This window comes from Pyrgilauda ruficollis, unplaced genomic scaffold (genome assembly GCF_017590135.1).
Source record: "Pyrgilauda ruficollis isolate IOZ18807 unplaced genomic scaffold, ASM1759013v1 scaffold54, whole genome shotgun sequence".
NCBI classification, from domain to species: Eukaryota; Metazoa; Chordata; class Aves; order Passeriformes; family Passeridae; genus Pyrgilauda; species Pyrgilauda ruficollis.
This window is the reverse complement of record NW_024527044.1, coordinates 6947205-6964047: the sequence shown is the minus strand read 5'-3', so window position 1 is coordinate 6964047 and position 16843 is coordinate 6947205. Positions and strand designations below refer to the sequence as shown.

The following is a 16843-nucleotide window of genomic DNA, read 5'->3' as shown; positions in this document are numbered from 1 at the left end:
CATCTTTACAACTCAATAAGGCTCCTTCTGATGTGCAAAAGAGTTTTGCATTATGTGTGGTGTTCTTCTGCTGCTAGAATACCTGTGCAGGTGCTGATAGCTGTGGCAATAATGTGCTTGTTGTCATTTACTTGCTTAATTAGCAGCCTAATATCCTGGTCCAGTTAATGCCCATAACAGGAGGTTTATTAGTGGTACAAAAGCTGTTTAAGCCTTATAAACTCCTTCCAGTTTCATTGGTCTGCCAATATCTTCTGGTTGAGTGATCCTTTGCTGATTCACACTTTGCTTTGCCAGTGCTGTTTCTCAGCTGAATGTTTCTGGGTAACCAGAAAGCTCTTTGACAAAGTGACAGGCACTAGAATAACAAAAACAAAAACAAAACAAAACAAAACAAAAAAAATCCAACAACAACAACAACAACAACAACAAACCCCAAAAAACAACAACAACAACAAAAATCACTGATTTTAAAAGAGAAAAGAAAAATACATCTGGGATGACTGCTCTGGTGATTTTGCATCATCTCCAAAGCACCTGGGGAAAAAAAAAGCAACAATCCAACCAAAAACTGCAAATACAGGCAAATTTCAGGATGACATGAGTTTTAGCACTGTCTTGGGTTAGTAAGCCATATCCAGTCTGAGAGGTTAGATAATATGCTGAGATGTGTAGCTGTAAGGTAATGCTTCAAATATTGAGAAAAATTATTCAAGGGATGCTTAAAAGAGGGGATTTTTAAAGCTTATTGTCAGCTCAAATGCCAAAACTGAGAGGAGTCTACTGCAAACTTAAATCTAAAGGGTTTATGACCCCTCATGATACCAGTGCTAATGTTGATCTGTTCAGTAAGGGTTTTTTCTCCTGACTTGACTGGTCAGAAATTAGGAGTGCCAAGTTCTAGTGAAAAAGGGGGTTGACTTCTCACTTGGTTGCTCATAAGGACTGCTGTACTAAAAGTTCACCCATTTTGTGAAGGATTTAAACAGTCCACAGGAGCAGGCAGAGAACATCTCTTTGAATTACACAGGACTTTTTTTGAAACTTTTTGACCACTCAAATGGGAGTGAATAATCGCAGAATCACAGAATGCTTTGGGTTGGAAGGAACCCTAAATAAATATCACCTTATTCCAGCCCCCTGCCATGGGCAGGGACACTTTCCACCAGAACCAGGTTACTCCAAACCCCACCCAGCCTGGGCTGAGGCTAATAAGAAGACCACCAAATTTCATGAAGATCCTAAAAGTTGAACGTGGGTCCCATGAGTCTGGCAGAGGGAAAATACTCTGGCAATTTAGAAATTAGTACTCTGATAAATCTGCTCTGCTCTCTTCCTCTTCCTTTACTCCTACATGCTGCATCTCTCTTTTTCTCTTTTTACAGCACTTGGGGCAAAATATTGTTTCTCATGGTATTTATAAATAATTACAAAAATGGAGACATATTCTAAGGGAGATCTAGCACATTTGCTGTAATTCAAATAAAAATAAAACTGTACAGGTTGCAAAATAACAGAGTTCAATGCAAAAATGTAATTAATTGTTGTGGGTTTGTGTTTTTTTTTTTTTTTTTTTTTTGGCACCTGACATTCCCTATAATTTAACTGTGACTGACAGTAGGAATAAGTCAAACACAGTCAATTATGTCCCTGATACTTTATCAAACCTGTATGGCTGGATGGTTCTTCTCTTGGATAAAGAGACTTACACGTTGACATTTGACAACCCTTTGGTCAGCAAACAGCTCCAGGTAACATGGGAAGGTTTTATAATTTCAAAATTATATCTGGAAGAGATAACCATGTTTTCATCTCTTTGGATGAACAGAGAGAAATAAAATAGAGTTAAGTGCAATGAGAAAGTCTCTCTGTATTTATAGGCTTAGATAAGATGACTGATAAGCTCTCTCTTATCTCTTAGATAAACTCTCAGTAGTCACCTGGAGCAGGAAGGTAATGGAATCATGGAATGGTTTGGATTGGAAAGGACTTTAAAGCTCATCCAGTTCCAATCCCTACCATAGGCAGGGACACCTTCCACTAGACCAGGTTGCTCTAAGCACCATCCCACCTGGCCATGGATGCTTGATGACTTTGGATATCTTAGGTGAAAGTTCAGTGTGGTGCTTAGGAACCAACAGGTTTTTTACTACCTTAAATGTTGAAGCAGTTTTCAGAAGACATTTATTCTCCTCACCTTTCAAAAGTGATGAGGGGAATTGATTTTTTTTTTCTGTATTTACCATCACCTCCTGCTTAGTTTTTAATCTCTTTTCCTGTTTCCAACACAAGTTGCCTGTGAGGAGCGCTATCCTTCTTACCCCTTTATGCTGCTCTCCATGGAGTTCTAATCACAGACTCAGACGTTTATTTTGGTTCCCTCTTCTCCAGTATTCAGTGACATTTAGCAACTTCAAGGCTGGGAATTACCTGCTGGTGGAACACAGGGATCTTCCTGCCCATCTTGAGGCTGTGGTGTCCTGTGGGACAAGGAGGGGACAGCCACTCCAGCTGGTACCTTCGTATGGCCAACACAGGAGCTGTGATTGGCATCTTGACAGCAAGCTGGGGAAGTTCACCTATCTGGGTAAGTGCAGTGTGGGGGTTGCAATCTACATTTGTGATCAAGAATGGTGACAGAGCTGATGTCTCGTTAATTTAAACCCCAAATCTACTCAAGGCCAGCTTTCAATGGCCTTTCCATAAGTGAGAGGTCCTTCAAAGTGCTGATCAAATAGGTAAGTGCACATCAGGTGCATCCCTAACTGATCTGTCTGGTGCCTGACCTAGCAACAAAAGGAACAAAAGGAATGGGCCATAAATAATGGGTGATGTGACACCAGTTGTATTTGAGTTGGCTTTTTTTGAGTGGTAAAGGCATTAAATTCCACCAATGACCTCTGCTGTCAGCTGCTCCTACCTCACAGATATTAATAAAAACATGGCCATCTTGCTAGGCTGAGCCCACTGAAGGCAGTAAGATTACTGGGAGAGAATATTTTCTAGGGCTGGAAACTCCCAAAGACATCTTAAACATTTGGCTATGTGACTTTGTATATGAGATCATGGAGCGTGGTGGAAATTATTTTTTTGAAGTAATGGACATTTTCCATAATACCCATTCTCAAGCAAATAATTTTATAAATATCTAAGCTCTATATGCCAAAGGCAAGGTAATTATCATTGCCTTTATTAATAGCAGCAGAACTAGAAATCACAAATATATTTTGGTGTCTTTGAGAAGATTATCTTCTCTGTCATGACTCATACCAGCAAAGAAGATGATTTTCATTTTAACAGATTTTTTTTTTTACTTCTGTTCCATTAAATGTAATGAAATTCCCTTGATTTTGCACTGAGATGGCATGCAAATGACTTTCTCGTGTAGGATACCTTTAGAACAATCATTGTGACAGTGGAGAGGAAAACACGCCTGGAATGAGGGCAGGCAATCCACTGAGCTTAGTCTGGCAACAGTGAAAATCAACCAGTGTGGAAAACCATATTTGTGGAGAAGTGGGGAAGCCCAAACCTTAATCTCAGTCTGAGAATCACATTTGTTGTGTCCCCTCTGGTCCTTCAGCCACTGCCACAGCATAGTTTGTGTTTAACATTTTAGCTCTAAAAATGGGCTGGACGTACCCAGGCTTCAAATTATAAAAGATCCCTGTGCTTCCTAAATCCCAAACTCTACTGGTCACCATCTCGGAGTCTGCCTGGTCTAGGTCAAAGCTGTGCCAGGAATTTGGCCAGCATTATAACCATGTAGATTATTGGGGTCCTGGTCTTAGTGTCTTGGCCCTATTTAGATACAGTTCAAGTGTAAACTGGTTACTGTAAATTTAGCTATTGTGTCTAAGCCTTACCAGAGATCAAGTCAAGTATTTACTGAAAGAAGAGATCAAGTCAAGTATTTACTGAAAGAAGAAAAATGCTTTATTATTTCTGCTTACTAACAGTATAAATTTGTTCCTTCAAATATAAAAGGTGACTGCATTTCAGTTTGCATATCCTCATTTGCACTGTCAGAGCAGCATGGGAAAGCTCAGAGGATGACATCTAAAGCAGTAACTTGACCTCTGCTGATGAAAATAGAGGAGATGACAGTCTTGGGAAGACTGGGACAAAAGTGTCTGGCTGACATATGTCACTCTTGCATCACAGATACTTTCCTGTCCTTCTCTTGCCTTAGTTTCATCTTGATTTTTATTACACAAAGAGTTGTTGTGGTTCCTCAATTTGCTAGGGAAATAGTAATACAACATACAAGAGAGGAAATTCATGAAAACACCTAACATGTATAATTCATGCTGTGAACATTTTCTGTGAGGGCTTTTATAGGAGTGAGATCAATAATTCAGTGTTGGGTGCCTAATATCTATGCTGTCGGTGTAGGGTAAAAGTTTGAAACAAAGCAGATTCCTGGCCCTGGTGTGGGATTTCTCTCCTTCTCTCCACTGTGCAGGCTGAGAGGGTGAGGATAATTAGCCAGCAGAGCAGATTCATGGCATGTGGTGGACTTTCCATCACTCAAGGTCCTTAGAAGATGCTTGGCTGTGTTTCAGGGAAATATGCTCCAGCTCTGCAAGAAGCTATTAGAAACCTCATGAGGCGAGATTCATGCTCCATAGGAGGTCAGAGAAATCTGCCACAATAGTCCCTTCTGGCCTTAAAACCCCACCAGTCCACCCACCCACCCAGAGAGGACAAGGCTAGGTTTGGCCTTCAGAACATCTCCCCGCCTAACTCTGCAAGTTGGCTCTTTTAGAATTTTGGGGTTTTTTTGATATTTTATTTACATTTAACTATATGAAATAATTAGCCAACTAATTAATCCCGTTTACAAGCTTTGTCGGATTCTTCAGCTGTCAGTCATGCCCGAGCCCGGGGCCGGTGTTGAGTCTTAGCTCCCTCCTTCATCAGACTTGGTCTCCATGGCTACAGGCTGCATCTGCTGACACCCCACTCTCTATTTACTGCTTAATTAAGAATTTCACGCTCAGCCCTTATCTGCTGCTAAGAACAAGAACACACTGTTAAGAAACTCCAAATTTAGGCTGCTGCACAAGGAAAGCCTTTCTTGTTGTCCTGACTGCGTGGAGCCTCTTTAACTACCCTCTTGGCAACTGCGCTGCCACCCTTCAATCAAAAATCATTAAATGGGGCAGAGATAATGAGCATGTAGCATATCAAAAGGAGGATGTTTGCTCGGGCTAAGGAGGAAAAGCTGTAAGGGCCTATAAGCAGCCGCCACTTCAAAGGGAGAAGGGGCTGATAAAGAGTCATTTGTTCCTGTTTGACTTATGTAAAAGGTCTGGTATGTCGCAGCCCCGTCTAGCAGACGCGGGTCCCCCTTCTCCAGGCTCGTGTGTCAGCGCTCGGGCAGCTGGGCGCAAACAGCATCAGCCCGAGCATAAAATCACTTGACTCCGCAGCCACAATGGGCACTTGTAGGGGGTGGCCGGGGGACAATGGCAAGACAATTATTGCAGCTGCTCGGGAGGGCCATAATTCTTCCTGCCCAAAGTCTGCGGCTCTGGCGTATATTAGTCATCCTCCAACTTTTGGAAGCGTTTCGGTGGGGTTTCGACAGCTGCTGGTGTACCACCTCTTTGCAATAATTGTACATTCTGGCTGGGGTCAACTCACTTTTGACCCTCTGCTTTTGTGCCCCTCAGAAAGCCTTTTAGGGCAAACTGTGGGGAAGTGGCAGGGGTGCATTACATCCAAAAATTAACGTCGGTAAATACGGATCAGATGCCAGCTCATTAATGGGCAGGCTCCTGAATTCACACAGCCTTTTACTCAGGCCTGCATGGGGGAGAAAATGGGGAGAAGGGGAAGGAAAACGCTGTGACTGAGAAGATATTGTTATTCAAACGAAGCAGGCAGCCGAGTGAAGCCACCTTGGCCAGAAGTCTGCATTGTGCTCAGGCTTTCTCCATGCCCTCTTCCATCCGAAACTGCCTGGTGTCATGCAAAGTGTTTATTTATCTTTGGAAGAAAAAAAAAAGTCTGTCTAACACAAAAGGCAAGAAAATAGACCGTATGGAGGGGATTAAAGGAGTTAAGTTGCACTGATGGTTGGGGTCTTGTAAATTAGGCTTGGGAGCCTAATTCCTGTAAGTTAGGCTTGGAGGAGAATGCAGGGGGTGCTGAATGGGGGGGAAATAATTGTAATGGAGAATGTTTCTTTAATATGGGCAATGATCCTGTGAACAAAGATAGTCACTGCTTCCTACATACATGTAACTCTGTTAACCAGCCTCCAAGCCACGTTAAAAATCACCTCTTCAAGCATTTTTAAAAGCATCTGCATCAAAGGACAGGTAACCCCAAGTCCCTTGAGGGTTCTGGGTGAAGGGGAGGCTTAGGGAGCTTGAAGAATTCCGCGCCGGTCATTTCTACATCACCAGCTTTGCTTTGACATGATTCATAGCATCATCCTGATTTTCTCTGGGGCACCCTATGTGCTAGGAGAAGTGATCCTCAAAGGTCACTGTGGGCCTGCAATTGTGGTGTGACTCTGAAACACTCATGGACTGTGGCTCAACCACATTTCAGGGGAGTGAAACATGATATGACCATGCTGAAGCAAAAAAAACCCCAAAAAACACTTATTATAACAAAGGTGGTGGAAAGAAACATCCCACTGGGACATCTGGGATATTTTTTAGGAGAAATATCCTTTGTAAATTGCAATAATAACATGATGAGCTTTTTAAGTCTGTTACAAATTTCAGCATATGGTGCCACAGCACGGTACTGCTCCATGGTTAAGGTCTCTGGGCAATACTGGAACTGGCTAAAAACCAGAGAGATGTTGTTTCCTTTTAGTTCACTTTTGAAATGTTTAAACCATTTTCTTTTGGAATGAAACAAAGTGTTGGCTTCCTTCACCTCCAGATTTCTCTTGGCTTTTTTTTCCCCAAAAAATTTGAAGTGCTGGACAGAAACATTATTGAAAACATCACTGAAAGGATTATCAAACTTTTTATTTATCCCAAATACATTTTTCAGTAGACACAACTTTTATGCAGATGGGTCATCCTGCTGACTTTGCTCAGGCTGCTCATGTGTGAGTTGTTAAGAGGGCCTAAGGCTGAACCTCACATTACTGCTGTGTCAGAAGCAGGTTTACAATTTCCATAGTTCTTAAAAAAATAATTTGATTATACTTATTGTCTTTTCTAGATTCCTAAAGAATGACCTCACTTCCATTAGGCTCTGTGGGTTTCTGTAATTACTTTGTATAGGAGGAAAAACACTCTAAAGAATGTTTGTTTCTAATATTAAAATACAGAAAATAAATAAACACAGATATTTTCTGCAGCCCTATTGCTTGGGGGTAAAGGAGAATCCTAGGTGAAAGACATGAAGAATGGAGTTAATTCTTTACAGAGACTGATTTTACAGGGATGAATCTTTTCTTCCAGCCAGATAAAACTCACCCATATCAGTTGTTTCGGTGGGCCAGTTGACCAGATGTGGGCTGCTCAGTGACCTCCATGAAATGCAAGTCAGTTCTTTGCAAAGAAGTGCCCCTTGTAATCATAGAATCATAAAATTACTTATGTTGGAAAAAAACTTCAAGGCCACCAGGTCCAGCCTGTGACCCATCCCCACCTTGTCACACAGACCAGAGCACTGAGTAACCTTTTTAACAGCTCCAGGTGTGGTGACTCTACTAATGTCCTGGGCAGTCTGTAGCAATGCTTAACCACCCTTTCAAAAAAGAAATTCTTCCTGATGCCCAACCTGAACCTCCCCTGGTGCAGTTTGAGGCCATCTCCTCTTGTTCTCTAGCTAATTACCTAGGAGAAGAGGTCAACTCCCACCTGGCTAGGATCTCACACCAGGTAGTTGCAGAGAGCAGCAGGATCCTCCCATGGACTCTTTTTCTCCAGGCTGAGTCCCTCCCGCCCCATTCCCTCAGTTGCTCAATTTTTGTAATAGACACAAAGAGACAAAACAACCTTCTCCTGATGGGTGAGCTCCTGTCCTTCTGGCATGGAAGCAGAGAAACCAGAGAGTCCAGCAATTACAGAAATAAGATGATGAAATGCCCTTATAATCCTGTCAGGGTTGATTTTTTGATTATGTGATGTCTGCACAAGGAATTTTACACAAATGCCAATCTGCTGTAAGCAACAATCTGTGTCCATCAACCCAAAGATATATATACATATATATGTGTGTATGTGTATATATATATACATAAATAAAAATTAAATTGTATCTAGCTATTTATATGTATATAAAATGGGTTTTTACACCTCTTCTCCCTAACACATTGTCCTCATTATATCACACTTCTGGCTATCTCCTGCAGAAGATCCTCACAGGGAATGACAAAACACCCTCTCCTGGTTCTCTAGTTTCTAGAGGTGTGTCTCACTGTGTTGTTGATTGTGCTGTCTAAAAAGTTTTATTTTCCTGGTGATGGATGTTAGCCCAATTGATGTTAAATAGCATGGAGCTGCTTGTTATTTGTAAGTCAGGCTATTGGAGCCATTTATCCTAGTTTCAGCCCTTCCTAATATCCACAGGCAAAATTCCGAGTCACTGCAAAGCTGATAAAACACCGAGTTGCTCCTCCTTCATGTTCACTCAAGGAGCCTTGAACCAGGAAAAGTTACCATCAGTATCATCCAGAAGGCCTATATTTATGATCCACAGCCCAAACATCCAGGAGGAGCTGTAATAAGGCAGAAAATTGATGAGCCTTATAAAGGTTTTATACAACTAAACCCTGGAGCCTTATAACTACATTTTGCCAAGAGTCACCTTAATTCAATGTTTACTAATGATGTCCTTCATCTGTAGTGCCTGTATCTCTTCCTGTCCTGCAAAACCCAGTGATAACGTACTCAGCAGCAAAACAAAACCACCAGAAGGACTGTGTCACTGTAGCCTTGATTAATCCCAAGGCTTTTATCTTCCTTGATCAGTTTTTGGGAGTATTCGTGGGAAAAAGCAACAAAACACTGCTGATTCACAACCAGCTCACTTTACACCCCATCAATGTAAATAATTGTGCAAGTTACAAGGAGAGTTCTGGGGAGAATTGTGTCTCTCATTCTTATGCTCATGTCAAGGGTATAAATATCTTATAATGGTTTGAATTGTCATGCTCTCTGGTGGGATGACACTTCCAATATGAGAAACTTTTATTTTTGCCCTGACTCTGGACAGGGCAATGATAAAACTGTACTGAATTAAGTCTTAATGATTCCTTTCTTCACCATATAAGGGGATTGAACCCCATTATGAGGTCTATGCACCATATTGATCAAGTTTTATGTCCCCTCAGGATTTAATTAGAACAGCTTTTCTCTGAAAAATACAAACATCCTTAATTAGATGATTTCACTCTAGTGCCTGCAAAAGTAAGCAAAAAAAATGCCAAAACCAAGCAAACCTCACAAAATATATTGAGGTGAAAAAGGCTAGTGGCAGGGCTTGGTTGTCTTGTTTTTCTTAGGCCTGTTTTATAAGCTTCGGCAATTGTTTTGCCCTGTGTGAGAAGGAAAAACACCATAAAACCAAAAAACATAACCATAAAAGTACACACAGTATTGTCTGAAAGCCACAAGAGCTGCATCAGAGGCTTTAAATCAGCAGTTTCATGTCATCTTTTTCCCCTCAAATATTCACCTTGTGGCCACTCAAGGCGTGCTGCTCTTCAGTGTGAGCTCTGTGTGATGGTTTGGGGCAGATTGATTTGACTGATACATGGATCAGATCCCAGCTACCGTTGGGAGAGAAGGTGTCACTGAAGAACAGGGCTGAGGCACCTGATTACTAATTAATCAGACATGAGAAAAACCTCATGGAATCAGTTTCTATTTAATTATGGAAGCCTCATTTGGCATAGGAGCATATGCTGCTAACTCAATCGAGTGCTTTCAACTGACATCAAATAGTAATTATCAGAAAGAATCAAGTTTTTTGATTATTCATACTAATTTATTGAACACTTAAAATTAATGAACCTCAGTTATTTTAAATTTGCTCAGTTGCACTGGGAGAGAAGGAGGGAGGTAGGGAAGGACGGGTTTCACAATTTAAAAGTACAGAGACTTGTTTAAAGATAAAATAAGTAAATTACAATATGGCATGAAATCCCAACGGTGCGTTGATGCACACAGAGGAAAGTTCCAGGCATGTTCTGGAACTGAGGAAAGTTCTGACAATGGCTTCATTGATACAATTCTTCTACCCCCCAAAAAAATCTTCCAACAACACTTTAGGGTCACCATAAGGGGCTGGGCAGAGGACAGGAGATTTATTTGTTTGTCAGAGTGTTTCTATTTTAACCTACAGTTGTTCCAGTCTGGTGACTGAAAGGAAGTGCCTTTATATGCCACTGGAGATGAGGAGGTGGGATTTTAGCTGGGTCTGAAGCAGCTTTCTCCTGCTCCTCTTTGATTTGCATTATTCTGGCCCTTCTCCTGCTGACAATACACGGGCACAAAGGTTACCACTGTGATAATTGCTGCTGACCCCTTTTCACAGCAGAAAACACAGGGTCCCTGTCTCCAGTCTATAAAGTCTGACTAATTAAAGCATCTCTTTCAGATACCAGATTTTGGGGGCAAAAAAAAAAAAAATCAAAACCAAACTTGGGACAACTGGTCATGAGTTTTCCCACTTTTATAAGTTTTGGTCCATTTACATATTGTGGTTAACTGTCCAATTACAGCTTTGGGTTATGAAGTCCCATCCTCCCAGACTGCTCTCCTCCATCTGCTGTTGTTTTCACTATTTGGGCCTGAAGATGCACTGGTATCCTTGGTTCTCAGGCTAGAAAAGGATTGTTTTGTTTAACTAAACTGTGAAGAGAACTTGCTAACACTTTATATGAAGTTCAGAAACAAAAGCTGTATTTCGCTGTTTGAGCCAGTTAATACATTATGCATTCAATGGTGTGATATCGCTTGTGAGAGTGGAACTGCTGTGGATTTATAGTGGGATAAATGAGATTCGAGTTCCAGCCTAGAATTTCTGATTGTTGAATGTTTTCTTTTTAGCTGTTTCTAATGAGTTGTCTTGAGACCTTCCGTATCTGTAGATTAAAATGTGTTTGTTTAATCCTTTCTCAATGCATTAAAAAAAAAGGACAAAAAATGCTTAGAAAACATGTACAGTTGCTCTTAAATAAAATGTTTTTTGTAAAAAATGTATAATGTTGTCAGGAATTCGTGTGTGGAAATTGATTTATTAATTTTTTTTGGTGTTAATTTGAAAGGCCTTGCTGTAACTCCCTAAAATTCTTTGTGTTTAGTCACAGGAGATGACTTAATTCAGGTCACACTGAAAGAGAAGGAAAGAGTGGCTTTGCCTACCCCAGGTATGTGATAGTCTGTGCCAGAAAACATTGGTCTGGGAGTGACACCATTTCTTTTTTATGGTCTTTTCAGGACTAAATTGCTATTTTTCACTTCAATATTTTGTACATCTATCAAGCCAACAGAGGCTCTTTGTATTAATTTAGGTGTTTCATTGAGTCCTATCTACCATTGCTCAAGATAAATGTGTGATTCCACAGTATAAAACCCCATAAACTTTCCCTGGGAAATACCACAGCAGATCAGAAAGGTCATGGAGAGTGTAAGACTACAGAGTATTTTAGTGCTCCATAGTGTGATATTACTGCTCAGTTTCATGTTGAATCAGACAGAAAAATATACCAGAGACAAGAGACACCTCCGAATTTTGATATTTTTTGGTATTGTTTCCTAAAGTGGCTACCTGGAACAGGGGCTAGACAGTCTTAAAGGAATAAAGTAGGGATTTATTGAAAGGTCTTCAAAGGATGCACCTTGGGCAGCACAGGAGCCCGGCCATGGCTCTATCCAAGATGGACCCAAGATGGACCCAAAAGGGACAACTGGTCATGAGTTTTCCCACTTTTATAAGTTTTGGTCCATTTACATATTGTGGTTAACTGTCCAATTACAGCTTTGGGTTATGAAGTCCCATCCTCCCAGACTGCTCTCCTCCATCTGCTGTTGTTTTCACTATTTGGGCCTGAAGATGCACTGGTATCCTTGGTTCTCAGGCTAGAAAAGGATTGTTTTGTTTAACTAAACTGTGAAGAGAACTTGCTAACACTTTATATGAAGTTCAGAGTCACATACTAAGGCAGAACAGAATCTGAAAAATGTGAAAGCTAAATCTTAAGGCATCATATTATCTGACTTGCTATGTTGTGATTAACAATAATCACTTCTGTGGGAAAAGGGTTTAGAGACATTTTGGCAGGTTATTTCTCCCAGAACAAACAAGTGATTGGAGAGACAAACCCAAACTTAAGGAACTCAACATGGGTTTAATTTCTGTTTTTCCCTGTGCTGACAACAGATGTTTTTTTGTATACCACAGCATTATTGAGCTGGATCTTGCCCCCAAAACCTAGGCATGTGCTTCCTTCCATATTTTCAATCGCCAAAGAAGCTTTCCTCAAGAAAAAAATGCCAGAATTTGCTTTACAGTGGAAGGACAGAAGTAGGTGCTTGCAGAGGCCTCCAGAGGGAGGCCCTGCCTGCATTAGTCTAGGATTTAGTGTGTAGGATTTTCCCTTGAAGCCTTCCCTTCCTCTCTTAGGAACAACAAACTTAGGGACAATTCATTTATGGAGACTGGCTAGTTAGCTCTCTAAAATACAAGTGCAAGTCAGTCAGCTGCATTTTTGAACTCAGTTTCTTCCAATATTTTCCTAAGGCTCTTGATTTTTTTTTTTTTTGATTGACCTGAAAAAGAAAATTTTGGAGAAGGAGCAGGAGTTTCTATGTGTCTTGGTCAAGCTGTTTTTCCAAGGCAGGTCTTGATCACCCCTTGGAATGGGAAAATTGCTTTTCTGGATGTTAGCAAGCTTGTAAGAGTTGACTAATTATTTTAAATTTTTCATACTTTGGGAAAGTATGGAAATTCCCATGCCCTGGGAATTCAATCAAACAGTTTTCTTTAAACATGGAAAATAACAAAGATCAGTTAGCAGTGACTAAAGGAGGATGTTAATGTCACAGATGCTTGACTATCAAAGAAATGGTAATTCTTCCAGCTACAGAAAATGATAATTCTGTCTTTATGTGCTCTGTTTTGTAGTTCCTTCTTGTGCTGTGTTGAAATGGTCATTCCCAGAAACGTGGAATGGTGTGGGAAAAGGCTGGGGTGGATCCAATGGCAGCATCCCAGGCCCTGGGGAAGACGTCATCATCTTGCCAAGTACGTGGGGAAGGAAAGGTGTTTATTTTCTGTGGAGGTCCTGGACTCTGTCTCCATTGGGATTTATATTTGTGTTCCAATATGGGCTCCTTGGCCCTGGTGGCCATTCCAGTGTGTGCAGGACTCCACATTTGTTCCTTGTCACACACACTGCAGTACAAAAATGTCGTTTTTGGAAGAGAATGATTATTCTTTTCCATTTTCACCTACACACGAAAACAAGCACTTATGCTGACTTTCAAGCTGTTGTATGACAGGGACATTAATTCAGAAGAGAACTTGTAAGACCCAGAACCACAGCTCACAGAGAGCTCATATCTTGACCCATTTCTCTCTGTGTTTTGTGCAAGGATCATATTTTACATTTCTGCATCAACTTCCGTTTTATTTTTCTGTTGAAATTCCTACTTATCAATGGCAATTTCTCAAACCATTTGGTGTGGATGTCTCCTAGATATTTTAGCTTAGGCTTGTATTTCAACTTGAGTTACATTTATATCCCCGCTCATCTTACAACACTACTGTACAAAAAACTGATTTCAGTAAATGTATTAGGGAATTTGAAAGAAAATCTGGAGAAAAGCTTGTGATAACCATTTTACATAAGAGCTGACCTTTCTTTGATTGAGTTCCTTTCCAGGTATAATTATTGAATTTCCAATTAATATTGTTGGATATGTACCTGAAATATTCTAGAACCTGATATCTCTCCTCATTTGTTTGAAACCAGTTAAGTCTCTCTGCCTACCACATCTCCACTTCTGGAAAGGTGGAATATGGATAACATAGATCCATGTCTATTCCTCTCCCACCTGGTTTTGGTTTACGGCTTTTGTGGAAGGAAATATTTGTGTTGGTATTTGGGCATGGAGCTTCAGTCATGGTTAGGGCTTCTCTGGCCTGTGTCATTAAAGATTTCATATATATATATATATATATATATACACATAAACACACATATATATATATTTGTATGTAAATGAAGATAAGCCCTAACCATGACAGAAATTCCATGCCCAAATACCAACACAAACATCTCCTTCCACATATATACATCTACACACACACACACACACACATACACACACGCACACACATATATGTATAAAATTGAAGGTTACATTAAGAATTATCATTAACCTTCAATATATATTTCATTTAATCTTCAATTTTCTGATAAATATTAAAAAAAACCCAAGCCTGTACTTTTTAAAATATTTTCTTCACTTTTGGGGGGAACTTACATTGAGCTGAAGAGTAGATAAGGGAGCATTTTTTGCATGGAAAAGGTGGTCAGGCATTGGAAGGGGCTGCCCAGGGAGGTTTGGAGTTCCCACCTCCGGAGATGTCCAAGGAAGGTCTGGATGTGGCACTCAGTGCTCTGGGCTGGGTGACAAGGTGGGGATTGGTCACAGGTTGGACTTGATGTCTGTGATTCTGTGATTCTGTGATAACTGGTCCACCAATACCTGCCCATTACTGCCATAAGATCAGAACATTCCAGTCTTCACCTTCCATTAAGAATTATCATTAACCTTCAATATATATTTCATTTAATCTTCAATTTTCTGATAAATATTAAAAAAAACCCCAAGCCTGTACGTTTTAAAATATTTTCTTCACTTTTGGGGGGAACTTACATTGAGCTGAAGAGTAGATAAGGGAGAATTTTTGCATGGAAAAGGTGGTCAGGCATTGGAAGGGGCTGCCCAGGGAGGTTTGGAGTTCCCACCTCCGGAGATGTCCAAGGAAGGTCTGGATGTGGCACTCAGTGCTCTGGGCTGGGTGACAAGGTGGGGATTGGTCACAGGTTGGACTTGATGAGTCTGTGATTCTGTGATAACTGGTCCACCAATACCTGCCCATTACTGCCATAAGATCAGAACATTCCAGTCTTCACCTTCATGTGTCAGATGCAGATATGAAAAAGCATAGAGGCAAATCACAATTTGCACAGAAGCAGAGAATCAAAAATTAATAAATAAATAGGTTTGGCTGAGGGTTTAGAGTTCTACTGTTTAGATCAGACCAAGAGAGTACAAGATGAAGGATGAGTTTGTGCTCCATGATGAATAAATCTCTTCTGTGTTTCCTGCAAAGGTGAGGAGCTAGAGCATGTCCAGAGAAGGGAAGTGATGCTGGGGAAGGGTCTGGATCATGCTCTGAGACACATAGTGGGGCTCTTGGGACTGTTCTGTGCAGGGCCAGGAGCTGAACTCAGTGATCCTTGTGAGTCCCTTCCAACTCAGGTTATTCCATGATTCTGTAAAAATCTCTTCACTCCCATTGCCAGAGTAAATGTGTGTGTTGGTTGATGTGCAGAAACGATTCTCCTCTCCAGTGCCTTTCTGGAATCTTCCTTTGATTTTATCCTGAGAACACAAGCACAAACACAAACATGAGCTGTCTATCACACCATCTGTTTTGTTTTATCTCTGCCTTTCCTGGTCGTCCTCTCTCTATTTTATTTTTGCTCTCCCTCTTCAGTCCTGCTGGTTTGGAGGTGTTGAGACATTCACTGGCATTGGAGTCAACAGAGTACAGAGTCTTAAATTAGAGTCATGGCCCTCACCAGGGTCATAAGGGAACTGGATTTGTTGCTCAAATAAGTGCATTAAAAATTAAGTTAGGCAAGATGAATTTTCTGTCCATTTTGAATGCTTTGCTTTGCTGCCACAAGTGTTTGAGTCTCCAGTTCAAAGAAAGCCAGCCCCATGCTTGGATCCAAAATCTAAAATGAAATCAACAATTGCAAAATATATGTTTAATTGTAGCATTTTATGGATGTTTCTCTTCCCTTTTCCACTGGCTTGTGCAGACCCTGCTAAACTCAGAATGGTTTCAGATGGCTTCAAAAAAAGTGAGAGTTTGCTCTCATGAGAACAAATATTATAGAAACACCCAAACTTTGTGCTGCTATGCACATCAAAATAAGTTTTTGTGATTCACTCCTGGCAAGATGCAGCTGTGTCTTACTCTTTGCTGTCTTCTGGTTACTTAAAATTCTCTTCTGGGAGCCATCTACAATGATTTTCTGGTTGAAAGCCAAGACATGAACTTGCTTCTGGTATGCTGTGCATGACTGGCTCAATCCTTTCAGCTCCCAAAGAACAGTTTCAGAGTCATAAAAGCAAATAATAGATCAGTTTTCAGGTCATAAAAGCAAATAGTAGATGCTTAGTGTTCATTTCTAGGGTGAAGAAGTACAGGGAAAGACTTTGGTCAGACACTTGAAATCTTTGACTGAATGTGGATTCCTAGAGTTCGCTGGAGAACTGGGGCACTGTATAAATTTAGCTATTGAAGGCTTCAATTTGCTTATTTCACAAAATAAGCAGAATTGCAACATTAGGGCTACCTCATGGGCTGGTCTCAGGAAGGTTTGAAAAAGTAGAAAATGCCTCTATTAGCAAAATATACATATTAGAAACCAGGTTTTTGTGTTCTTGCTTGGTGTCTGCTTGACATCTAGAGATTTGGGCAAGCTTGGAAGTTGGGGTTGTGTACGAAGTTCTTTCTTTTTTTGCCCTGTTTACCTTCACAGACTTAGTACAAGGATGACTTTCACTTGTAACAAAGGTGGGTTCCTCATGTGAAAGTGACTTTTAGTGTT

General features: G+C 40.6%; 1 protein-coding gene across 1 annotated transcript in view; it reads left to right on the top strand.

The window, feature by feature from the left end:
* The window catches only part of PKHD1 (PKHD1 ciliary IPT domain containing fibrocystin/polyductin), a 233326-nt gene that overhangs the window by 129314 nt on the left and 87169 nt on the right, over nt 1–16843 (top strand). Inside the window, exons 47-50 of the mRNA XM_041480845.1 lie at nt 1577–1751; nt 2392–2587; nt 11288–11353; nt 13111–13230. Of these exons, the coding sequence (XP_041336779.1) occupies nt 1577–1751; nt 2392–2587; nt 11288–11353; nt 13111–13230 (557 nt within the window). The remainder of the gene's footprint in view (nt 1–1576; nt 1752–2391; nt 2588–11287; nt 11354–13110; nt 13231–16843) is intronic.